Raw genomic sequence first — 25922 nt, forward strand, 5'->3', positions numbered from 1 at the left:
AGAAGCTTTCTAAAGAAAATATAGAAATCATTGACCAAAAGCTACCTTAACGTCACAGCTGTTTGGACGATGTTTTTCAAAAAATTTATTTAAAAAGAGGATGTCATAATTTTTTTGAGTATATATACTGTAAAAATATGTACAAAATATGTAAAAAAAAAAAAAAAAAAAAAAAATACAACAAAAATACTCTTGTGAACTTAGAGTTTAGTATTGTTGTTGATCTAATGTTTTCTGACCACTTGAACATTATTTCCCTGTTAAGGTTTTTTGGCCTTTAATGATCATTTTGTTATGAAATGTGGGATTGTGGCCTCACAAGGCAGATCAGATGGAAATCATGGTGACATCCTTACATTTGAGTTTAGAAATAGTGATAACTGTGAATTTAGGTTTCTAAAACATCCCATATGAAACTTAAAGCTTTTTAACTTGAGCATGTGCAAATGGTCTCACTTTAACATTCAAATCATGCAGTCTTAAAAGTCTGTCAGATTTCTCTGGAAGTAGTTTGGCCTTTGCTGCTGTGTTAAGGAGCTTGGCAATCAGAGTGAAAATGATTTAAAATGAAATAACTTTGCTTTTGTTTACGCTTATTGAAATATTTGTTTGGTCAAAAAATGATCGATCTTCTGAAATGGGATGTTTTGACTTAAGAAATAAAGAATCTGGTACTGACCCTTTGTGAGCAAGTTTGAAATGACAAGAACTTCTCATTTTTTGTGCACAACTTTAATGGACTGTACAGGTGTTGCTATACGCAAAGGCAGTCTTGAACTTCAATGTATATGGCATGATGTATTTTTTAACTTTCAGAAGAATCAATTGTGTATATATATTTTCCTGCAATAGTTGTAATTGTTCCTTGGATACTTTCTCTTGTACAATATTCCAGCATATTACCAGTATTTGTTCTATGTTTTTGTCCTGTATAGTAGTAGCTACTGTTTTAAAAAAAAAAAAAAAAACCTTTTTGAAGTATAAAGAGTGTAATGGGTTTTGAGTTTGTGGATCCAGATTTAGAAGCATTTACAAGAAAATAAAATATTTTACATCTTGTTGTATAGCTTTAAGATATCTCCTTTGACATAACAGGTATGCCAGTAATGCAGTTATACAGTAGAGCTGTGGTAAATCAGTGTGATGCGGTGATATAGACTGACAGGAAAGCCCCTCCACAAAAAAAACTGAACTCCATTAAAATTTATTTTGTTGTATTTACAAAATGACCACTGCATGTTCCAAATGTAGAGTAATACATTCATGATGATGTGTATTCGAACCTTTGACAAGTATTTCTTCTCAGGGAAACGTGCTGCACTCCTGTTTTAACTGTTGGACAAGCCGACAGAGGTCTTTTCTGGTGATTAAAACCTTCAAACTATCTGACAAAAAAAACACAATGGTATTGGTTGTACTACAAACTTATTGATCATATCTTAATGTTTGGAATACAACTGCAACTGTGGGGGAGGGGTGGGCACTTGCAAATTATGTAAAAATCAGATGAAAGTAGTTAAAATCCGATTAATATAAATAGGCATTGTATTGTTTTAAAATTCTGAAACCACAAACATGTTCAGCCCACAGCTGTGTCCTACCTGCTGGACACACACATGTCTTGCCGCAGAAAAGGATGCATCCTGCCTTCTACTCTTTGCAACAGTGAGTAGCTTCAGCGCCAACAAAGGGGGCCAGGATGAGCACTGCCCTAGAGGGGGGTCCATGAATTATGTAGCCCTCCCATCCATGTCCCCACTTCCTCCCGCTTGGCAGGGATCAGTCCTCCAGTCGCCACTGCTGGGCCAGAGAGCCGTCGCATATCGCCATGGCAACATACCCTTTATGGCTGAGTGGGTCGAGCACTGCCAGGCACTTGCCCACAGACACTTGGTAAAGACGACTGTTCTTCTGGAAGGGGTGGGGAGGAGGAATTTTAAAAACAAGCTCATCCGTTGACAAATAACACTCAGCAAGGAGACTGTTGAATTGGAACCACACGCACATTTTCATTTTAGTATTTCATTCAGTATATTTACGCTTCATGTCTGTAGCCAGCCTTGTGTTTACTTTTATTCATTTAGGTAACACTTGTTTCCAAAGCTATTTACTGAAGCGGCTAAGTACTTTGATAAAGGGTACTGTAGTAGAAGTTAAAGGCTGCCTGCACCTCTAACCAGTGCGCCACCTGCTCTCCCTGCTGCACTTCACAAGTGTTGTTTCAAAGAACGAAGGAAGAACATCTGCTCAGGCCAGGCTCTCACCCCAAGGGTCCACTGCTGCGAGCCCCCCGAGCCGTGGCACTTCATGAGACGCGGCGGGTCCGACGAGCGCATTTCTGACACGTCCAGGCAGAGCATCCCGGCCAGGATGAACTCGTGCTCCTCATCGTAGGTCCACTCCTGAAACGAGCCGACAAGCGTCCCGATGTAGACACACGCTGACGTGGCAAAGGTCAGCGGAGAGAAGTACGTTTACCTGCTCGGCATCGTGGGAGTCGCAGGCGTGCACCACCACCATGCCACCCTTCTGACTGGGACGGCCTTGGGCCACCAGACACTTGTCCGTTTGTAGGTTTCGGAGCTGAAAAGGGAGAGATTGGAACAGAGCAGCAGTCAACCTCAGCAGAGCATAATGGGGAACACAGACACCTAGAGGCTGGAGGCTGCAGTGCAGGCTATCTTACTGACCTCACACACATTTCACGGGTCATTAATGACGGCACGTTTTCTGTTCGAAGGAGACGGATCCGTATTTTGGGTGTCGCAATTTTTACAGTATTATACGCTCGATGTAATGCACTTTTTGGGTTGTTCTGAGTTGCACTAGAGAAACATGTCTACTAAATGGATAAATGTAATTACAAAAATCATACTTTGACCTGCATAGCTTTAGCTACAAGTGTAAACTAACAAACCACAGACATATTAGTTTACACTGAAACGGACATGTACAATAAGCACTATTGTCTCATTGTAGGACAGGAACTGATGTTCAACAGTAGCTATTGAGTCAAACAAACCTTTTAAGTATCTCCAACCCCCCAGTGCAGAACAGCTGGTTGTTTTGCACCACAGCACCTCCTGGTGTTCGCACTTGTGCGCTTCTTTGTTCACCGTACAGAGCTTTGTTAAATCCGCACACTTTCTAAAAGTTGCTGCCGTGTGGAAAGAGCTGAGGAGGTGACTGCCTTTTCACCGTTGCCCGAGGAAAACCGGCCGACGCGAAACCTTCATCACAACGAACACGCGGAAAGGGATTTGTACGGCGCGCGCTTGTGGTGCGAGACTAAAAACTCGTGAGCGGTTTGTTGAAAAAGGCTCATTATTGATTAATGTTTCTCGTGGGAAAGACACTTCATCAAAGCGCTGACTGTTTCAAAGCGATGTGCTTACGACTTTTAAATTCAACATGAGTGATCCCTGTAGACGCTCAGCGCACAGCCCCATCTTCAGAACGGGGATGATGCACCAGGCTCACTGCTAGCAAGCCAAGGAGGGCAAATTATTCACATTGTAAACACTCACTGGAGGGTTCAACTTATCAAAATACAACAATGTACATAAAGACATTCCTTACGAGTTCTGTCATGCAGCAAACCAAATATAATGAGTCTCATTACTTGGCAATTAGAGAATCGCAGGATTTGCAATGTCACCGTTTCCCGTTTCTCAGCGAGCGCGTGGTCAGGATGTCGGCGGGATGCCGAGAAGCAGGTACTTTAGTGACAGAGCTCTCCAAAGGCTCCTCAGCAGGTCTCACCCTTCCCCTCCGCAGCACTTTGGGTCTCCTCAAACCCTTGTTGACGAAGACAGGTTGCTGCGCTTTATTGCGTGGATCCGACACCTGCATCTCAGGGTAGATGTTGTCCAGGTACCACTTGAAGGAGTGGCACTTTAGCCGCTGGCGCACCGCCAGCCTCTCGCTGATGTCCCCATAGTCGCGGCTCCTCAGCTCCGGGCGAAGGGCAAAGTACTGCTCCTGATGGGCCGACAGAAACAAGAACGCTAAAAACCTAACACTGATTCTCAAGGATTTCAAAACCATACAATATAGAATAAGTAAATCTTATTATTCCTTTTCTTTATTCTTGACGTGCAAATTGTATGACTGTAGAACACCTAGAATATCTCAGTGAGCTTTTTTTTTTTTGTCTAGTGTGATCACAGCCTGACCAGATTTTTCCAAGGAGATGCCATGGTGTAACGGGGCATTCGCAGTCACTCGGCATAAAGTTTACATACAGCTCAGGGGTCCGCACACCACTTGTTTTCTACCCACAATGCACCTAGTGGCACCTCTCCGTTCACTCTGGCAGGAGTTACCCAAAGAAAAACTAAATACAGAGGGATGGGGATTCCATTGAGCTTGTTAGGGCCTCGTGCAGGTTCATCTCACACACACACACGTTTCCATCTCTAAGAGGTGGACCTGTGCGCCACGTGCGGTTACGTGTGATCCAACTGTGCGAGAGAAGCTCTAGGAGGCCCTGTACTGGACACCTCGCTCTCGCCCGTTTCCTCGCGTACAGCAGCGCAACTGTCAGCCACAGTCACTCAACTCCGCATTCGGCATTTACGAAAATAAGAGGAGAAACGACATCATCTGCTGTGAGGAAACTGCCTCCTCACGTCAGTTGCTAAAAGCCCGATTAATTCTGCCTCGTTGCTGCTAACAGTGAGAATAATGCCCCGTAACTGCATTACAGTCAAAATTTGACTGTAATCTCCATAAAGACCTTAAAAAGTCACACAAGAGTTTCATTGATTAATGAAATTCACAAGGCGGCGGCTTACTGTGAAAGTCCAATCTGGCAATTACATGCTGACAGTCAAGCATTTTGCATTCGCTAACTTATTTAAGAGCGGCTTACCCCTCAATGTGTAACTGAGTTACTGAGCCGCTCTCCTCTGCCGTATCTCTTACTGTGTGAAACCTCGTAATCATCTCCACGGAACAAAGGTGAGTCCCCCCCACCCCCCACCCCAAAAAGGAGATGAGACAGGTCCTCCTGCCTTGTACTCGTCCATCCAGACGTGGGCCAAGCGCAGGGAGTTGTGCGCCATTGTGTCTTGCCCCCCCGGAGAGCCGTAGGGACGCCTCTTGCGGAAAATGTGGCCGACCCGCGAGCAGGGGATGATCAGCAACTGACCCCCACACATCCAGATCTGCAGAGAGCAAGATCACAGCAGTGCCACCTTTACAGCGGGTGCAGCGTAGCACATGTTCGCAGCAGAGTAAGTCAGGTAACGCCGGAACGGAAACCTTTCCGTACCATTTCTCCAACAGTTAAAACTAGGTTAAGAAGTGCTGAAGGTGACTCGGAGGGCCACGTTGTCTCGTCTTACCCTGAAGGAGATCTCCAGGTTCTCCCCTCCCCAGATGTCCATGCCACTGTCGTACTGACCGAGCTCATCAAAGTAGCCCCTGTCCATGGCAAACAGGCCCCCTGCCATCGTGGGAGACCTGCAAGGTCAGGTTCACAGGGCTGCTTAGCGCGCGTGCAGGGCACTCTGACATCATGCATCCAAGTCTAGATTCATCAGTAACCAGCTCGATGACTATTAAAACAAACGCATATATACATTCCCAAAAAGCAAAATCATTCAGCTTGTGTAGTTTTACAAATAGCTATTTCATCATTATTTGTTTTGTACATTTTTCAGTTCCCGCGTGTCCTGCTGAGGGTTGTGGTGTTTTACGTAATAAACACACGTTTATTTTTATATATGCATATACAAGTTAGAAAATCTTGTTTACACTATTTAGCTATTGCTTTGCTAATACAAGTGTAAAACTCACGTATATTTTTCCTTTTTATATATAAAAAGGTAATACATACCCCTCCCATGTATAATAGTGTCCCATACAATTACTGCTACAACAAAACATATACCATTTTTCTCATACAAGGGGCTTATTATTCAATAGTGGCTTTTTTCCCCACCCTGGTAACACAGTAATTTGTGATTTAAGACATCTACTGTGTCTTTCACTTTGCAAACTAACAACTGTACTTTTTTTGTACTTCATGTCATACAGACAATCTCAATCATAATGCTTACAACAAACCTAAATCACAACTAAAACAGCACATTTAGCATTAACTTTAGGAAACAAACTGGGCAAACATGTAAATGTTACCTCTATTTAAATAATATAAAACCGCTTTTATAACAATAATACTCTTGGACTGTTGTAAAATGTTCCTCTTGTGGTTATGGAGTTAAAGTCCAAAGGTGATCCACATTTTCCTGTGCTTATCAGTACCATTTCCAATAACTTGTACCACATTTAATTTGGATAAGTGACAGAATTCAATCATTTTGTTAGTTATTAAATTTGTTATTAATTAAAAAAAAACACACCTCACACATGAAAATGCTATTTAGTTTGGTTAACTTAATTTTAACTGACATTTTTAATTAACCTTTTTCCCTAAGAAATAACAACATCGCAACCCCTTAACTGGCTTAACAAGGTGATTTCACTGAATGAATTAACCCTGTTAGCTGAGGGATGGGTGTATGTTTACTTTAAATGGTACATTGTTGGATGATTTGCATCTGTAAGAAAATGAAAAATTACTGCAGAGTGCGCAATATCTTGATTGCATTCCTTCTGGACAACTTACTTATTCTCAATGTAAATATTTCATCGATTACTATTCATGAGCGTGCATGTTGACAAATTAAAGCTGTCAAAAGTCACAATCCGAACAATAAGCCATACTGGAGAGCCAACTATAACTAAATTCTAAAGCATGGCACGTATAAAGGCTACTTGGGCTTCCCCACCTCCTCTGAAGGAAATTATTTTTGCTTTTTATTCATTGCTTCTTTGAGAGCTGCCAAACGGAAACAAATGTGTTCAGACTTTTTGGAAAATCCAATTATCACATGAAGATAATGCAGCCACGCTTAAAAAAGGTGCACAAAGACTGTATTCTGTCCCGAAGGCTGGGCTCCAGCGGCTTCTGTAGCTCTTGGCCAGGTGGTGTGATGCCCAGCCAACACCTCATGCAGGCAACCTTCCCAGAACGTCTTTCAGGAAGGAGGGCAGAGCTCGTACCTGATGGGGGCGACAGCTCCATTGGGGCTGTTGAGCTCTGATGGGGGCACGGGGTCCCACTTGAAGTGGAGGCCCCAGTTGAAGCCCCCGCGGACGATGGGCGACGGGCTGTAGACCAGCGTGTCGGCGCTGATGATGTCTATGACGGGACACACCACCGTACGCCGGTCCTGCTTGATTGGCGCCAGCAGCGGTTCCAGCCACATTTCGTTCACCTCGCAGTGACTGTCCAGGAACACCAGCACCTTCCCTGTTTCCATAGTAACACAGTGCCAGGGTCAAATATGTGATCCCATCGACCGCTGGAGAGGAGCGGGAATGCGGACCCAAGCCTTCACCTGTCGCGTGCGCCGCCCCCACCATCCTCCCTCGGATCAAGCCTTGGCGCTCCTCATTGCGCACCAGCTTCACCTTCCCCTGGAGGTTCTGCTCGATGTATGAGTCCAGGTCCTCCTTCAGGTCCGCTGCAGAGGCACAGCACAGCCAGTGAGTCGCACAGAAGCTGAACTGGGCTCATAATGTGGCAGCGGGTGGCACGGTGGTTAGAAGCACTGCCTTTGCACTCGAAGAACCCAGGTGTGAATCCCGCCGCCTACTGTACTAACCCTAAACTGCTCTAGTAAAAATGACCCAGATGTAAACAGGTGGTCCTCAACTTACAGCTGTCTTCTGTTCTGACAACCTTGTTTAATCAGTTGAATCATAAGGACTTCCCCCATAGTGTGTGAGTGACAGAGAGAGTGTGTTCCCCTGGTGTATGGATGAGTGACCCAAAGTTGTAAGTAGTGTATCTAGCAGTGTAAGTCACTGTGGTGAATAAGGTGTATGGGCTGATAACACTACATAGAGTTCATTGGAAGTCGCTTTGGAGAAAAGCATCTGATAAATAAATGTAAATGGATATGGATATATAAACAATTAATATGCATGTATGCTAAGCAGTATAATAGCTTTGTTATGTTATTAAAATAACATTACAATAATACAGCACAGCATGATTATATTTACATGGTGCACTATTGTTTCATTTCTAAATCTGTTTTCTTTCACTTTTTCTTTTCTGTACCACCACAACACTCACTTTTTCACTTGTTATTTTAAATAAAAAGTAACTGGAATGGAATCAAACTAAACATTATGTAAACAAAACGCCTTTTTTATAAACAAAATGCAGTAGCTTAAAGACGCACTCAATAAGAAATATGGCGCCGCAGTCATCAGGAAATCAGGACTCGTAATATAAGGTTAACGTCCATGTGGTCGCAAGGCACATATGTCGTAAGTTGAGGACCACCTATAAATGGGTAAATCAGAGTAACTTAACACTGTAGGTCACTTTGGAGAAAAGTGTCAGACAAATGTAACATGTACTGCTCAGGCAGTAGGTGAAGAACATAACTGAGACAAACACACAGGAAGAAAGGGACACACAGACAAGACAGACACACACTCAAGACTCCTACAGCATCACCATTTCATTGCTATTTATGAAACAGCAGCCAATGTACTCTGAATACTTGAGAAGAATTTTCCTCCCCCCAACAGTAAACAGGAGTTTTTACCATTCAGTGCCAGTAGTAAATACGCAGACCACACACTGAAAAAGACCACAGGTGTCTTTGCGAGACATGGTAAGTGTACAAATGTTGTATTTCTGCTGTTACAGCGCTATCGCCACCTACTGTATGGAAGTGAAATCAAATTTCACAGTTTTCTGTAGAATCTGTGCTGAACTGACGTGTAAAGGCTGTTTAAGCTTGTAATGATTACGCCTTACTCTACATAAACTCAAGCTAAATAGAACAAATAAATGGCTCCAAAATGAATGAGGACAGAAAATAAAGGCCTAAATACACGCAGAAGTACAGAGACGGGGATGATATGGGATCTCATTGAGAGCACTGTTGCTCAAAGGGAGTGCAATGGTACAGGGATCAATTTAAATTAGGTCTACGCTCTACAGTCATTTTGGTATGTTGGAAAAAAGTTAGGATGAAACGCCACTATGAGCATCATACAAATTTTACAATCGAGACATTAGGATATTATTGTTTCATCTAAGTCAACATAACAAATGTTTTCATACAGTGAGGCAGTAGGTGGCAGAGTGGTTCATCCACCACCTTCAGACCTGAAGGATCCAGGTTTGAATCCCACCTCCTGCTGTATTATCCTCGATCAAGGTACATACACACACATTATCTGAAACCACTTGTCCCATGCAGGGTCACGGGGAGCCAAAGCCTAACTCGGCAACACAGGGCGTAAGGCTGGAGGGGGAGGGGACACACCCAGGATGGGACGCCAGTCCGTCGCAAGGCACCCCAAGCGGGACTCGAAACCCAGACCCACCAGAGAGCAGGAATCGGTCAAACCCACTGCCCCAGCACGCCCCCTCTTTGATCAAGGTACCTACCCTGATTTAACCCAGTAAAAAATTACCCAACTGTATAAATGGTTCAATCCGTAGCTTAACACAAGTCACTTTGGACAACTGAACCAATAGCTGCAGGGTTATCGAGCTCACATTCCTGCTCTTGTCAGCACTACTAGATCTTTGCACAATGCACTTAACCCTTAAAATATTCAAGGGGGCAATTACAGAAATTACCGCTAACCAAACTAATTGGCTGTTACTACCATTTCAATACAGAGACCATGATCTCATAACATACTGTCCATACAAAACGTCCTCAAGAGTCATAAATAAGTTGCTACAGGATCATTTAAAACTGATGACATACGGCAAGAAGATTGAAAACACTAAGCAGTTGCATACAGTACCAGTTAAAAGTGTGAGTGCACCTGTGCAACACCTGCATGGGTGAACTGGACAGAACAGCATATAGCAAAGTGACACACCAGTGTCCTACACTTCTGGGAACTGCTGCATAAAAAGATGGGAAGATGTGGTACCTCGCATCTTAACCAAACGTGGCAAAAAATTAGTTTCTACAACTGCGTTCAAACTTTTGACTGGCCCTGTACCTTCATTGTGATCGGCTCAGCAACTGACCCAAATTGCTTCCCTCACCCACTTCCTTGTACGCCCCACACTACTCATGTACATCAGTATTAATAAGGAGGTCGCATGTCACAACTATCCTGAAAGACGCAACATTTGCATCAAAATCCTGCTGAAGAACAAAGGGTGACACATCTCATTTCTCTGTTCACAAGCCACCTGGGAAACTGATGATAAATATTTTTCTAGGAGATTAGCATTCAGCAACTTGCTTAGCACACAGTTAAACGAGACACCAGACGGGCCTTGTTCTGCAGTCGATCACCTAAACATCCTTTGCCTCTCTTCACTTCTGCAGGATATATGAGATAAGTGTGGGGGCCTCCAAGGAGGAAGAAATTAAAGTTGGGCAGACAATTAAGTTCACCAAAGGCTACTAAATTAAAAAAGCAGGAGGTATAATATATAAAAGCGCTGGAGAATAATGATTTTTATTCATTGATTATCTTTTCTCAGTTCTATTGTCTAAATTTCACGTCTTCAATTATATTAAAATAGAACATCTGAAAATAAAAATCAGTAATTACAACAGTGATGCTCCATGCATGTTGCGTTCGTTCGTTTTTGATTCGAAATTGAAAAGCAAAATGCAAATTACGATGCCTTCATTTGTTTTTTCTTTCAAAAATTAAAAACAAATTATGAATTACTATGTTTAAAAACCACTTTTTTGCTCAAAATGTAAAATATTGAAAATATGCCTCATCGTTTCTTGCCATCTTATTTTTTGACTTTGAGTTATTTCGTTTTGTGGTATTTTTGAACAATCCGGGTGTAAACTAATTGAAACTGCGCATAATCCATCAGTGGCTTCATTGAACATGCTGTCTTATTCCGAGACATTGATCATAAGTTAATATGGATCACTCGGTGCTTTTCAAAAGCAGCAAGAGTGACAGTAAGGGAGGATGACATGTCTGAGAAAAGAGGCAGGATATTTCAGGTGCTGCTATTTAAGAATCTTACAACTAATTAAGCGCAGGTGTTAGTTGAAGTTCTAGTTTACATTTATTAATCAGATCCTTTTTTCCAAAGCGACTTCCAATGAACTCTATGTAATGTTACCAGCCCACACACCTTATTCAGCAAGGCAACTTACACTGCTAGATACACTACTTACACTGGGTCACTCATCCATACATCAGCAGAACACATTCTCTCTGTCACTCACACACTATGGGTGAACCTGAACACCATGTCTTTGGACTGTGGGAGGAAACCAGAGCACCCGGAGGAAACCCACACAGACATGGGCAGAACATGCAAACTCTACACAGCCTGAGTAGGGAACGTCCCCACGTCCTCTTGCACCACCCAGGTGCTGTAAGACAGCAGGGCTACTCGCTGTGCCACCTGTTCTATGTGAGGCTACTTGTTAGATCGGAAATATTGTGCACATTAGGGCATTCATCATACTTGGTACTGTGAGATTTTGATTTCTACGCTTTCTACAACAGAAAATTAGTAAACAAGTCCTTTTCTTTTTTGTGCGCTCAGAAAGAATAAAAAGCCATTTTTCTGCTTTCAACATTAAATCAAAAAATGAATGAAGGCATCGTAATTCGCACTTTGTTTTTCAAGTTCGAATCAAAAAACGAATGAATAGAACGCACACAGACTAGTGACTCAACTATTTTTATTGTGTCACTGTGCAAGTGTGTGTGTGTGTGTATTACATTGCTCTGGGCTGTGAATAGGTAGATTAAGCTTATTGTAGTGTTTTCAGCACTGTAAGTTGCCTTGGATAAAGGTAATATTAATAATAATAGAACCACCACCATGTTCAGTGACTGTGATTAAAAACGTAATGCTAATGACTCCTGAAGCCTGCGATCCCCTATTGTCTGCACCGCATGATCCACAGAAGATAAACTGTAAAGCAGACGAGAGTCTAGACAACCACCTCACTATTTATTTACTTTAATATTTTACATTTTCAACTGCATTTTCCGTCATTTCATATTGTTACCATGTTCATAACAGAGAGAGGTCGGCAGTTAGGTCACACCTTTGACCCCAACACCTTTTTCCCTTCCTGTACTAGCGTCAGGGGTTTTGTCTCCCTTCCTCAATTACCACCTGTCGCGTATTTCAGTTGCGTATTGCTCTTTATTACAGATGAGAAGTGACACTACTGATGTTCGAAAGGGATACGACGAGAACTAACACTGCGAATGCCCTTTGCAACAGGAAATGTGTTTACCAGTCGTATCATAACCCTAAACTCCACTTCTTACTCTTCAGATTAACACAAGTCATTACATTTACTGTTTAAACCAGGCGTGCACAGGCAGTTATGCAGTAACATTTGGGCAGGCATTAGTAAGACAGTAGATATCTTCATGTGTACACACACACACACACACACACACACACACACACACACACACACACACACACAAATGTAGTTCTGTGGTTTTCCTGCCACAACAGCACCCAACCAAGAGGGCTGATCCCTTTCCATGGTACCAGCACTTGCCCAGTTCGCTGTTGTCATCCACCAGTATGATCTCGTGCAGAAGGTACGAAGGCGTGCGGTCCAGCACGCTGTGTACAGTGCGCAGCAAAGCAGAGAACGCCTCGTTGAAGAAGCAGATGACCACGCTGGCAGTGGGCAGGGCTAGTGGATACGTCACCTCTTTACACCTGTGGGCATTCAGAGGTCAGAGGTCAACTATGGCTTAAAGAGCCACTCATAGTAAAGCAGCGAATATCTTCTGTTTCATATTAACTCACTTCTCATTCCTGGTGTCAGGGAGGTCTCTGTGGTACCCGAGCCGGTTGCTGATGAGCATGTTGAATGCATGCTTGTGGTAACCCATGTCCCGGATCTCCTGGTCTTGCTCATTGAAGATCATACCTGGCAAAACAAAGTCGTGTTCAGTTAAACCACCACGTGTGCAACTGGCCTGGAGCGGAAAATGGCCCGATTCGTTTAGCTACCAAAAGACGACTCCAAACACCAATGCCCCGTTTGTCAAGGGTGCCATTTTGAACACCCATCAGAACCGGCTCTCAAAGGAAGGTGGATAGTGCCAGTTTCATCGCCATGGCAACGTCTCCCCAGAGCCAGGCACAACACCAAAGGCTGAAGTCCAGCAGCCTCACTAACAAGAAGCCATTGAGAACAGTGTCAAATTAGCCCAGCGCCTGGAATATTTTAAATGTCTTCCTTTCATCCCATTAATCCCTTTAATGCAATTTACCTGGACTTAAGGCATCTTCCATATAGGTTTAAATTTCATTCATTGAGCGCACTCTCACATTCAGCAACATCCAGTCTGCTGGGTGAAAAAGGAAATACACGTGGTCCTTCCTGCGACATGGTTCCATTTTGACGACTTCATTAGGGGTCAAAAACACATGATAGGAACAATAAGGAGATATATAGATGTCTGTGTGTATGTGTGAATGGTATGCTGTATAAAAGGGCTTCGTTATATTTCTCACTTTCACACATTCGTGTTAAAATAATAAACAGTATATTGAATTCAATTTATTTTTATAGAGCACTCTTCTCATGCAGTGACACAGAGCGCTTTAACACAGGCATAAGGCAAGAAAACAAATACACCACATAAATAAGAAAAAAGACAGTTGACCAATGACTATCATAATACAGTACTTTTTTAGAGCTGTAAGTATGCCTACTGGCCACGGAGGACAGAAACAAAAACTCCCAACTGAAAATCGAGGGAGAAAAAACCTCTGGGGGTCCAAGGGCCAGTGGCTGCCCACCCTTCCTAGAAATTCTAAATTAAGTAACAATTTTAAACCTGTTAACAAGTAATAACGATATTGTTGCTATATGGTATCCTGAATTCCCAGCTCAGCATGGTACGTCCAAGTAGATAAATTGTAAAATTAAAAATACAATACAGCTAATTACCTACAAACACCTTTTTAAATGACGTACAATATTCATTAACAAAAAAAACGTATATTTTTTTGCTTGCTAGCCATTTTAAGCGAGCGGTAACTTGAAGGGGATCCCAAAGGGAATTTCTTTAAATAAAACAGTCATTACTGGTTACCCAAACAATTAACAGGAACAGCACGACCAACCGATGTTGTCGTACAGCAGAGGCAGCTGTCGTTATGCGATACCACCAAACATCTGGACTCAAAAGAAAATGCACACAGGCCAGAGGTTATGCCAGAAGTACGAGTCCAGCTCCTCCTTTAGGCCATGGCAATTGCGTGTACAAGTGGTTGCAGGTCGAGTACGGTCTGTATTTCAGCACAGCCAGCGGAATGTGACAAACAGCATCTGATCACACTTCAATATTTTCTTCGTAACAACCAGCCCCAGAAATTCTGGGATCTAAGAACAGTTTGGAGCTGCAGAAATTTCTCAGGTAGCCTTGACACAGGTTAAAACATAAAAACTGCCCCTTATTCAGAGAACTTGAAACACACTAGTGTCCCATCAGGAAGGTGCAGAGATCCTGAACAATCGAAGCTGAAGGGTGGCGGCGTCAGCTTCATCCCACTCTTTCCCAACTTATCTCCGCAACATTAAATGATGATGGCAAATTTTGCGCTGTTAGCAACTATGGACCACAGACTGGACTTTGGTCGAAAAGGCAAAACACTTATGAAGTCGCACTCCTCCATCTAGTACCTTCAGAGAGGCCAAAAAAGTATCAGATTTTGACCCATAAAAAAGAAGCATTCAAATTTTATAAACCCTTCCAATCATCCCCAGGAACCTTTTGCTATAGGCTGAGGAACATCCTCATTTTTTAGCTCATACCAAAACTGACCCTACCGCTATGGTCTCAATATGGAAGAATTATTATCCTCTCCCCAGATAACAGGGCAGATCGAAAGATATAGCAACATTAAACTCAAGAAACTGGAAGTTGTGTTTGTGACTCTGTAAAGGAGTTATTTGCCGAATGAAGAAACAGACAGAAATACCCTGCTGGAAAGAAAAGACGACAACAAGCCCCTCCAATTCCAACCCTTCGGGCATTGCACAACCGGTGTCTGACGTGAGATTAACTGGATGGTAACACCGCGTGTCTGAGTTCCATTGACAGTGAACTTTTTGCTGAAGCTCGAAGTCTCCGTCTGGGTAGCCACCACCTACCCATCTCCGGCGAGAGGTTTGGAGCCTTCCTGTTGGCCACAGGGGCCTCGTGGGGCTGCTGCCTGCGCTCCACCTTGGGCGGGTGGAGCTCGCGCCCTGGTCCGCGGGTGAAGCGGGGCTGAAAGCGGTGCTGGTAACCGAGGGGATGCGACCCCGGGACGGGCACATTTCTGAAGGGCTGGCTGTCCTGGCTGAGGCTGAAGTAGATGAAGAGCAGGACGGTCCACGTCACAGATGTGAAAAGACACCCATAGCAGAAGTAGCGCAGTGTGACGCTGCCCATGGTAGCCCTTGCATCATTGAACATCCATTTTCAAGCCCCTACAACATAAAAAGAAAAAAAAAAGAAAAAGACGTGAAGTTAAATGGGCATCACCGGTATCCCAGGATCTGCATGGTGCTCTTACTGTGTGAGATTCCCCATGTAGGTCCTTGACAGACAAATCGAGAGAGGAGTTTCAGCAACACAGAAATACTTGTGCTGTCTACAGAACTTTCAAGTTAAATCACAATGAGGCGAGCTGTCCAACTTTAGACGATTTTCAGCTTACGCAACAAACTTGTGACATTCATTGTTGTTACCCTTCGTAACCGTGCAGTTAAACAAAGTGAGAAAAATAAATCCAACACTTATTTCTCCATTGCTGAAATATTGAGCAATATCGGTTGGGGAAAATTTCTTGAAAAAATTCATACTTCCTTTTTTCCCCCAGTGCACTTGTCACCATTTATTTCAGCACAGTGATGTTATGCTCTCTATACTGCCCCTCTACCCGAGACATTAACGAAACTGAGGCATGTATTGAATCACATTAATACTATTGTACTGTGTGCGATCCATGTTCTCATTTCAGGTTTAAAAAAAAAAAAGAAAAAAAAAAAAAAAAAACACAAGTTCACATGAATGACTACGTTTATAAAAAATGCTGCATGACTCCCATGATGATTTTTTTCCCAATTATTCATTATTTATATTCAATATTATTGGCTTCAACAATGCAAGCAGTCCTGCTGCAATGCATTTAATAAAGTTATTTTTTGCACATGGTTTATAGCACAAACATGTTTTGTTGTTTGAAAGACACCTTTGTGCAAGATGAGGGAAAACACTTGCATTTTCATTTTGAGAACAGCTGCATTTAAAGTTGGAAATACACTGGCAGTTTTTAATATTAACCAGTAGATGTGTGAATCTTTGCTTGCCTCACAACTTGATTACAATTCAGAGAGCAACGATTCGATTATAAACCGATTCTTGATGCATCACGATGCATCTTGTCCTCCAATTATTTTATCAATAATACACACACTTGAAACTCTTTCAGTTTTTTTATTAACCAGCTGTTTTCAAACAAAAGAACATGTCAAATTACATGACAACCTCTGTTTTTCAAGTTACCCAGCAGTATGTGTAAACACAAAATATTTTTCTGTAGTGCACTCTAAATATAACCAACAAAAATTAAGTTTTGACACTACAAACAAAGTTCTGTAGCAGCTCTATTACAGGGCATGGAGAAAGAAGCGAAAGCCGGTGTTTTCCACGACCGAGTAAGGGCAGAGAGCCTTTGCCATAAATGTGGAAATGGATTGCGTGATCTTCTTTCCCCTTTCGGAGTTCTGAGGTAAAGCCGATACCCTCGCTTGTTGTATTGTTAGCCGATTGGCTGCGTTTTGTAAGGCTGCTGCTAACTTTAGCTCTGGGTAAAAATGAGAAATGATTCCTTATATTTGTACTGTTGCTGAAGTATTTAATCTTGGCTCAACATGTCTTGCACACTGCATAATTTTTATAAAGCTTGTTTTTCTTATCTTCATGAAAACCAAAATGTGCCCAAATATCTGCTTTCAAGCAGCTACGTGTATTTTTAAGCACCAGCTCGGCTGCTGCTCTCCCTCCGCCGTGTCTCGTATCTACAATATATCAGATGCAAGTGTGTTACTTCTGAAGGACACAGGCAACTTTTTTTATTAATATTTCTTTAATAAGAGTACTTTATTTACAATAAAAACAGTACTATATATATTTAACTACATTTTTTTAAATCTATTCTTCTGTTTCTACGCATCGATGCAGAATCGTTCATGTCAGCATTGCAAAAACGATTATGTTCCATGGCTCTATTAACCAGTTTGCCTAAGTGATGATGGAGCGAATAACCAACTGTTAAAGTAAATGCTAGCTGCAGCCCTAATCTACACCAGAGATAAAACAGTTTTGCTGATATAATGAACTTCATCATCAATGGGGGGGGGAGATGGCAGAAGAACGAACAAATGGGTTGTTGACAGGGCAGTACAGCCAAGACCAGACACGTCACGTTCAATCTCCCACTGGCCAGCAGAGCCAGGGGACTTGAACGAAGTGCCACGTCGCACAGGAGCTGAACAAAAGTCGGTGGAAGGATGGGGCCCTGTGACGGTACGGCCCTGTACCTGGTCCACAGCCACCTGGAGCAGAGACGTTATGTGACAGCGAATTGGGGTATCCATTCGGGTGACGCCCTGGCACACTAAGTAGAAGGGCACAACACGTCTGAACTTACTTTTTAAAAGCAACAATCTACCAAAGAATGCAAAAATTGTAACTCAGACTGAGGACAGAAGTCTCTCAATCTTCATTCTCGTTTCATATCGTCTACCAAAATGCTGATAAATCATCTGTGAGCTGCCCGATGGAACACAGGACAAAGTGCAAACATTTCAAAAGTCACAAGTGAACCATTAACACTGTGTTTACTACATGGGCCCAAAGAGGAGTAAAAAGTTACTGGGGACACAAAGACACCCAAGTGAACTTACACACAACTGAGAATCAACGATCCTGGTGGAAACTCCATCTCTGATGTCATTTTCCACTCCACGACGTTTCAATGTGTTAAAGCAGAAAACTAATCACTAAACTGACACTTCATTTAGTACAATGTCTTACGGCACTTCTTATCCGTCATCATCCTCTTCATACACAGTCAGCGTCTCGCACCGTGAAAAACCACTTTTTCTATGAAAACATATATGGTCGTTACCCCGTTGACATCAAGGTCAGGGACCAAGGTGCTGCTGGTAGTCAAACTTGCCTGCCAACTGTGCGATGGGAATAAATTCCCCGTCATAGGAGGTATTTTCACTATTAATTTCACTCCACGTTGATTCCCCCCCACCAAAAATACGAAAAACTGGAAAGACCGACCTTCTTCGTTTAAAGTTACATCTACACTCAAGTATTTTTTAGGTCCATTTCCAAATAACTAGTAAATACTGATATTTATTCATCGATAAACTGTAAGCTATACACGTGTGCAAACTACGACACCTATACAGGGGCCAATATTTTTGGTACGTCTTGCAGGTTCGGTCAAAGACCGAAAGAGTTTAGCCGAAAAAATATTTATGTGCCCGGTCCCTAATGTGAATATTAGTGGAATATTAGTGAACGTGGTCCAAAAATGGCACAGTTCTTAAAACGTGCTGTCCTTAACCGTATAAGGGAAATTGGCTAATAACTGTGCTTGTTCAAGTACCTTGATCAAGGGTATTAAAGCAGGAGTGGGATTTAAACTGGCAGACTTCAGTTTACCAAACAGCAACCCTAAATACTTCAGTCCCCGCTGCTCCTCGGGTTCTACTTCTAAGTGTATCTATACGAGCACCAAAGGGACCTCTGCTTGCAGTAAATGTACTGGTAGCGGTATTCCACCTTTCTGGGACGCATCATAAAGTGGAAAGGCCTACGAAAGACTCCGTTAACAAGCAAGGCTGGGTCTGCAGCCAGAAAAGGGCCCCTTCCAGGCCGCTGTGGTCGAGGCTCACAGGGTCCTCGCTGCCAGGGCACAGCTGTTCAGTGCATGGAGACAAAGACCCCCTTCACTGGGCCAACACTCAATTCCACAGGGCGTCCAAGGGAGGGTCTGAAGGGATGCCAGCAAAAGCCGTTTCCATCCCAATCAGTCGGACTAATGCCGGAGATCGAGAGGAGTCACCATCAGTCAAAGGGAAATCACACTAACGGGCCAGTAATTATTCCATTTTTCAGTGCACCACCTGTTTGGTTTACATTCAAAACGGTACCTGGGTTGCAATCTTCTCTGCCGTACTGGCTGTACAAAGGACTTTTGTTTAGTACGGAATACCAAAACTATGGACTGACTGGCTGCTTAGCGCAGAAGTTGGGTTCTTGGATTACTGAAAACCAAGTCTAATTTGTAGCCATTCCATGACAGCCATTTAGCAGCTTTAAGCGGGCTGGCATCAAACCTCCGCCATGTCAAACAAGCATGGAGAAAGCCAGGCAGCTCACATAACTGCAGCTGTCATGCCAGGCATCGCTTACAGTAAGAGGCCAGAGAACACATTCGGGGAAATGTGTGCTAATCTCTTCTGTGAAATGGTCTGCGTTTAGCCCAGGTTAATCTCATCTGCTGCCCTGGAGCAGAATGGAGGCACTGAAACTCTAAGAGGTTGTCTTGACCATTTCGTTCTCCCCTCTTTATGTCCTATTATTGGTTACCTTCTCTTATCTTGCACATCATTTACGGATTTCAATTATTTTCCAAATATGATCAATTTAAGAGAAGCGGCACAACGGTTAGAGCTGCTACCTTTGGATATGGAAGCTGCAGGTTCAAATCCCACCTGCCGTAGTACCCTTAAGTCAGGTACTTACCCTAAATTGTGCCAGAAAAATGTATTCAGCTGTATAAATGGCCAAAAGAGTCTAAGAAGCTTAACAGCAAGTCGCCTTGGAGAAATGCATCTGTTAAATGAATAAATATAAAGCAAAAACAATATTTCTAATCAGTGCTCAGTTAAGGCAAAAAAAGGAGTTTCTAAACTGAAGCTCTACAACCAGCTTTCAGAAAAGGACAGCTGTTGGAGGCCCATATGTTGCTCGGCACCAGGATTTAATTATGAGTCGTGCACACGTTGCACACGTGACAGCTCTGGATTCAAAGGGAGGAAAGCTGAAGAGCAGGAAATCTCACGATAGGACCAAACTGCTGCATTCGGGTTGATCCCTCATGGAGATGCAGGTTCTTTTATGCAAAAACTGCTTAATTGGGTCAGAGACGTAGTCCCGCCCCCCCCGCCGCCACCTGACTGCAGAGCGACACATAAGCCTACAAAATATCCAGACATGTATGTTTGTTGAGAATAATGTTGCAGCACTGCAGTGATTTCAGCCTGGTGGAACATTCCTGGGCAGAAGTCAATCACAGAATAGGGTGAAAGGAGGAGAATTCTAAGGCTTTAAGAGAAGATTGGGATTGGACACACAGTGTCTCTGGCTTTCCAGCAGAAACCAGTCTCCAACGTCTCCAAACACACACCGCAAAAGCAATCCAGCACATTATTAACCCTAATTCATCACTCTGCGTGTCCCATATCTTTTAGTAAGAATCTGTGGCTGCATCAAAATTCCGAAATGCATGGAACACGTTTACAGCTCTTGGCAGAGGAGCTGCCTGGTACACGTGTGTAAGGAAAAGAAAGGGTGTGTCATAGAGGGCCAACGTTAATGGATCCATATAAAAACAAACATCATTCTAGCCATCGTCATAACAAAGGCGTAAAGAAGAACTGAAGAAGACAGAAAAGTAAAGGAGCATGTGGCACAATGGTTATAGTGGTCCCCCTGAAATGAAAGGTTCCTTACCCTGGTAAGGTAATAAAGGTAAAGGTTAACATAATGGTTAATGACAATAATGTCTAACAGCTCCATTGATTTCATCTTACACACTGTACTGAAACTCACAGCTCTATAAAATCCTGTCTCTTGTGTTTCCAGTTTAGAAACAGGGTGTGCACACACTTTCTGTAAATACCCAGTTTAAAAAAAATGAAGCCTAACTAAAACTTTTGATGTCTTTAAAAAAAAAAAAAAAAAAAACAGAATAAAGACAGATTTAAAAAAGCCTGCTACAGAGTATAATCAGACACCTGGAGAAGTGAATCCCGTCCCAGATGAAACAATCACAAAGGGCTTATGGAAGACATCCACGGTTGCTTTCCTACCTTGGATATACAGCATTAGGCTGTCAGCACTTTTCAAACACCAGGCGCCACCAGAAAGGCTAGGCCAGGGCCTCCAATGCAGGCAAGAGGCGATAAAATATAAAAACATATAAAGCATGCAGAAACTGTGCACCTGGACGCTGTCCACTTCTTCACTGACAACAAAGGCTAGAAGAGTTTGACAGATACAGCTTTAGGCACGGAGGAGGCAGACGGCGGTCCTCAGACAGCGAGACGGCAGTAATCCCAGTCCCCAGACAGCATTAAGTACGATGTTACTTTCAGCAGTCCAAATGTGACAGAACAATATTCCTGACATTGAAAAGAAACATCTAGACAGGAATGTTAGCATCGCAATCTACAACAAACAGTCGTTTATTTCACACATCGCGGGTGACAGGTGGAACAGCGTTCAAAGCCTGAAGTTTCTCAGTTCTGGCTCCGTTGTTTTGGAACGAGCTCCCCCTCTCACTCAGAACTGCTGAAACGTGTGAGATCACCCCCTCCCCCACCTTAGCAGCACTCCCACAGCACGGCGAAAGCAAAGCGGCAGTTATGAATAACACCGAAATCTTGCAGCCAATTTACCAACCGTCCAGTGAACCGGAACGTGGTCAGAAGGAAACGATCCACCCCCCCGAGATGAAGCAACACACACACACGGCTCTCTAACTCACACAAACACCGACAGGTCCCTCCTCCGTCACAGCAGGAAGACTGAAAAATGTCACTCATCCTCCATCAGTCCTGTGCCATCTTCAGAGTTGTCTTGACAAAATGGTCTGCGGGGAACAACAGGGACAAACAGTGAAACGGCAAAAAAATATATATATTTGGTATATTTTAAACAAGAAATGTGCAACAACACGAATCCAGAGTAGGTAACCTACAGTCAGAGCTGCAGATTTTGCACCTGAAGCACCCAGGTTTGAATCTCGCCTCCTGCTGTAGTACCCTCGACCAAGGTACTTACCCTGAATTGCTCCAGTAAAAATTACTGTAAGTAGCTTAGGCTGAGTCTGCGCAAAGACTGCACAGGTCACCTGAACATGGCACATGCCACTTTGTACAAAAAGCACGTCACTGTAACGCAAAACACGCAAACGCAATAACCGAATCCTCCACGCCAAAGATGGGCATTACCCCCAAATATCTATTTAAACCTTTAAACTCTTAGCACACACTGTCCCCCCTATGTATTTATTTATTCTTAACACACACTGTCCACCTATATCTTTATGTGCCCCTATATCTCACTGTCTGTAATAAAACTGATGTTACAATGTAAAATATGTTCTGTATAGTTTTCTTTTGTACTGCATATTATCTGTAAATATTTTTAATAGTATTTATATTGCCTGTGTATATTGCGTATTACGTATACTGCCCCAGACTCAAGCCTGCTGAGGAACTGCACTGTCATGTATTTGTACTTGTCTTGCACTATATGTCCTATTTTGGACAGAGGTCCAAACAGAAATGACATTTCATTCCCCTGTATGTGCAACTCACCTCTAGGTGGAATGACGACAAAGTTCACTTTAACGTAGAACATTTGAAGTCACTTTGGAGAAAACATCAGCATAAATCAACGAACGAGTGAACGTGCACATTCTAGCTAAAAAGAATTACATCACCCTAAAAAAGGGACAGTTGGTAGCACAGTGGTTAGAGCTACTGCCTCCTGGCCCCAAAGGTTACAGGTTCAATCCCCACCTCCAGCTATAGTACCCTTGAGTAAGGGACTTACCCTAAACTGCTCCAGTAAAATTACCCAGCTGTACAAATGGGTAAGTAATTGAAACCTTAGCGCTGCCAGTCACTTTGGAGAAACGCATCAGTTAACTGAATAAATGTAAAAATGGTTCCACACAATACAACGAAGAGACACTAACGCAGTTCTAAACAGATGTGTGGCGTAGGATGGCTGATCCGCCAAACAAGATCTCATCAGAACTATGAAATATTAATATCGCCTTCCATGGTGCAGCACTGGAGGATCTGCTCTTTCACAAACTGGATTTCAATAACCTGCCACATTCTGGCAATTTCCTACAAAACTGAATCATAATTTCTGCTCAGGAAATGTCTCTATTCAACCCGGGATGCGGCACCGATGCCGTACTGCACCGTTCTCATTTTATTATGATTATTATTATACTTTATTCAGCTGTCCGTTCAAAGTGACGCAGCATCTGATAATCCCCTTTACAGTGATTTACCCATTACACTGTGTCATTTCAGGGTAAGGATCAAGGGGACCTAAGCAGAAGTGGGACTCGAACCATGAACCTTCCCGGAAGGCTTCCGTTTCCAGGACACCACCTGTCTGGGATTTAAACCGGAAGGTCCTGATTCTCTGAAGAGCAAAACCATATTGGATGTGAACACATCTCTCAGAGAGGAAGGTAGTACCTGAGGACACAATAGGGCCCCATTAGCATTAGTCTAGACAAGGGGGTCAAACGGCAAAAACACCGTAGTGAGTAAGTTACAAGAGGATTTTTTTTTTTAAAAAAAAGGGGGGAAAAAAAAGAGACCTTTTCCACAGCGAACACTGACAAAAATAAATACACGTACGTACCGCTTCTTTATTTCGAAAAACATGCTGCTCTTCTTTAAAAAAAAAAAAAAAAAAAAAAAAAAAATTCTGCAAAACCAAAACCTGAGCTGACGCGTGACGGACACACGACAAGGCATGAGCGACTTTTCTTACTCGTAGAGAAACGCACTTACCAAAAAAATGTCAGCACGTACGTCGCCACAGAACTTTCCAGATTAAATTAATATATTCTGCATATTATATAAAAAATGTGGTTTTTACAAGAGTCTGAGAGGAGGGGGGCTAACGGGAAGAAACAACTGGCAGAGCGCAATCATTGTTGCACTTAGCTGCACCAGCAGTCAAAGTCAAGGAACAATCAATAAACAATAAATTATTATTATTTTTTTTTTAAAGCTCGTGCTCGCGCTGCCAGTCCTGCGGGGGAAGAGCGCGCCCGCTCTTCCCGGACGCGGAGGTTCTTTTAGCAGAGGAGCTAACATGCTAGCGGAGCGCGGGGACGGTCACGCCGCCGAGCCAGCCAGCAGCAGGCAGCGCGCGCACTCCTCTCCCTGGCCTGGCAGTGGCGCGTTGCGCTCTTACCTGCTGACCGCGCGCTCTCACGGAGGTGCCGACGCGATAGCGCGTAGGTGGCGATTTGACGACGGACGCGTTCAGCTCGCGATTCGATCAGCCCTTCGCCGTACAGTACTAATCCCGTCACTGCATCCTTGCTTAAACCCTCTCTCCGTGCGTTCTCCTCGGAACCCCGGGAACAGCTGCGGTTGGCCTCCTCCAGTAACGGCCAATCACCTTCGAGGCGTTCCACTTCTACGTCCAACCAAACACGCTGGACAGCAGACGCAAACTCACGACCCATGAATATCTTCTTGGAACCCCGGGAGCACTCATGACCAAACTTTCCAGCTTGTGGCCAATCATCTCTGTGGTGTTTTACGGAGTTGACCAATCAAAATACTGAAACCTGCATATTGAACTGGTTTGCCCGACTGGTCCTCATCCTCTACTCTTGGGTCTAATCAGATCGCTGTTGTTATTAAACAAAATATCTGTGTAAGAGGAGAAATTTGCAGACGTGCATGAGGCATTTGTTTTTAAAACAGAAAGGTGACAATTATTTGCAAAATGCATATACTTTAATTTCACTGTCGTGCGATTGCATACTGTAAATTATAGTATAGTACATGATGTAGTTTAAACACAAATTTATTAATTATTATCGTCTCAGCCACATGATTCATTGACATATTTCGAATTTTAAAGGGTATAACGTATGGCGAGGACGTGATTTCAGAGCGTTGTTTCTTTTTAACACGTCATTCTATAGAAGTTGTAACACCACTAAATCTTTTTGTAAAGTTAAAATTAATTAAATAGGGACATAGATAATTTCTTCATATAATTAGCAGAAGCAGGAGTCAAAAACTGGTCGTTTAAACACACAGAAGGTGTAACAACCAACATTTGTTAATCTGTTTTTATTGTTTTCATTGTACGTAGATAGCAGTGTAAATCACTGCGGTGAAATAAGCCTGGTGTGTGGGCTGATAACACTACATAGAGTTCATTGGAAGTCGCTTTGGAGAAAAGTGTCTGCTAAATAAATAAATGTATTATGTATGACTGACCAGGGGGCGCGGTGGCGCGGTGGGTTGGACCACAGTCCTGCTCTCTGGTGGGTCTGGGGTTCAAGTCCCGCTTGGGGTACCTTGCGATGGACTGGCATCCCGTCCTGGGTGTGACCCCACCCCCTCCGGCCTTACACCCTGTGTTACCGGGTAGGCTCCGGTTCCCCGTGACCCCGTGTGGGTCAAGCGGTTCTGAAAATGTGTGTGTGTGTGTCTGTATGACTGACACCCAGTTAATTCGGAACTGCAGAGTAACATCACATCATTATCACTTGGATGCCATGGCAACGGTTTACTCTCAAGTGCCAAAATAAAAATGAGTAACACGCTTATAATATTCCATCTTTTAAAAAAAAAAAAAACACACACAAACTGGAAAGAGTTGTACATCACCCCATCCTTGAACAAATTAATAACTACATGCTGCTTAAAGCAAGGCCTGCTTTGGAAGGCTATAATTAGAGGAAAACATTAGAGAAGGAAAGTTTATATATAAACTCCTGAACATTCTAGGCCTTTGATCATTAA

The 25922-nt window shown here is 43.1% G+C and overlaps 1 protein-coding gene across 3 annotated transcripts; it reads right to left on the minus strand.

Annotated features, from left to right (window-relative positions):
- Positions 1 to 193: 193 nt before the first annotated feature.
- Positions 194 to 24599, minus strand: galnt11 (UDP-N-acetyl-alpha-D-galactosamine:polypeptide N-acetylgalactosaminyltransferase 11 (GalNAc-T11)). Of its 3 annotated transcripts, none has more exons than XM_018747985.2 (14): positions 24349 to 24599; positions 23788 to 23819; positions 21881 to 21985; positions 15192 to 15512; positions 12833 to 12956; positions 12576 to 12742; positions 7410 to 7535; positions 7072 to 7321; positions 5349 to 5466; positions 5016 to 5168; positions 3763 to 3981; positions 2479 to 2583; positions 2265 to 2402; positions 194 to 1911 (listed from the first exon to the last, which is right to left on the minus strand). In XM_018747985.2, exons 4-14 carry the CDS (start codon positions 15496 to 15498, stop codon positions 1780 to 1782), a joined length of 1839 nt encoding a protein of 612 aa, XP_018603501.1. In that variant the 5' UTR covers positions 15499 to 15512; positions 21881 to 21985; positions 23788 to 23819; positions 24349 to 24599; the 3' UTR covers positions 194 to 1779. The 3 variants fall into 3 exon arrangements, with proteins under 3 accessions (XP_018603501.1, XP_018603491.1, XP_018603482.1); XM_018747975.2 differs by lacking the exon at positions 24349 to 24599 and adding an exon at positions 23940 to 23970; XM_018747966.2 differs by lacking the exon at positions 23788 to 23819.
- Between the last annotated feature and the right edge of the window lie 1323 nt (positions 24600 to 25922).

This window comes from Scleropages formosus, chromosome 19, assembly GCF_900964775.1.
Source record: "Scleropages formosus chromosome 19, fSclFor1.1, whole genome shotgun sequence".
NCBI lineage: Eukaryota > Metazoa > Chordata > Actinopteri > Osteoglossiformes > Osteoglossidae > Scleropages > Scleropages formosus.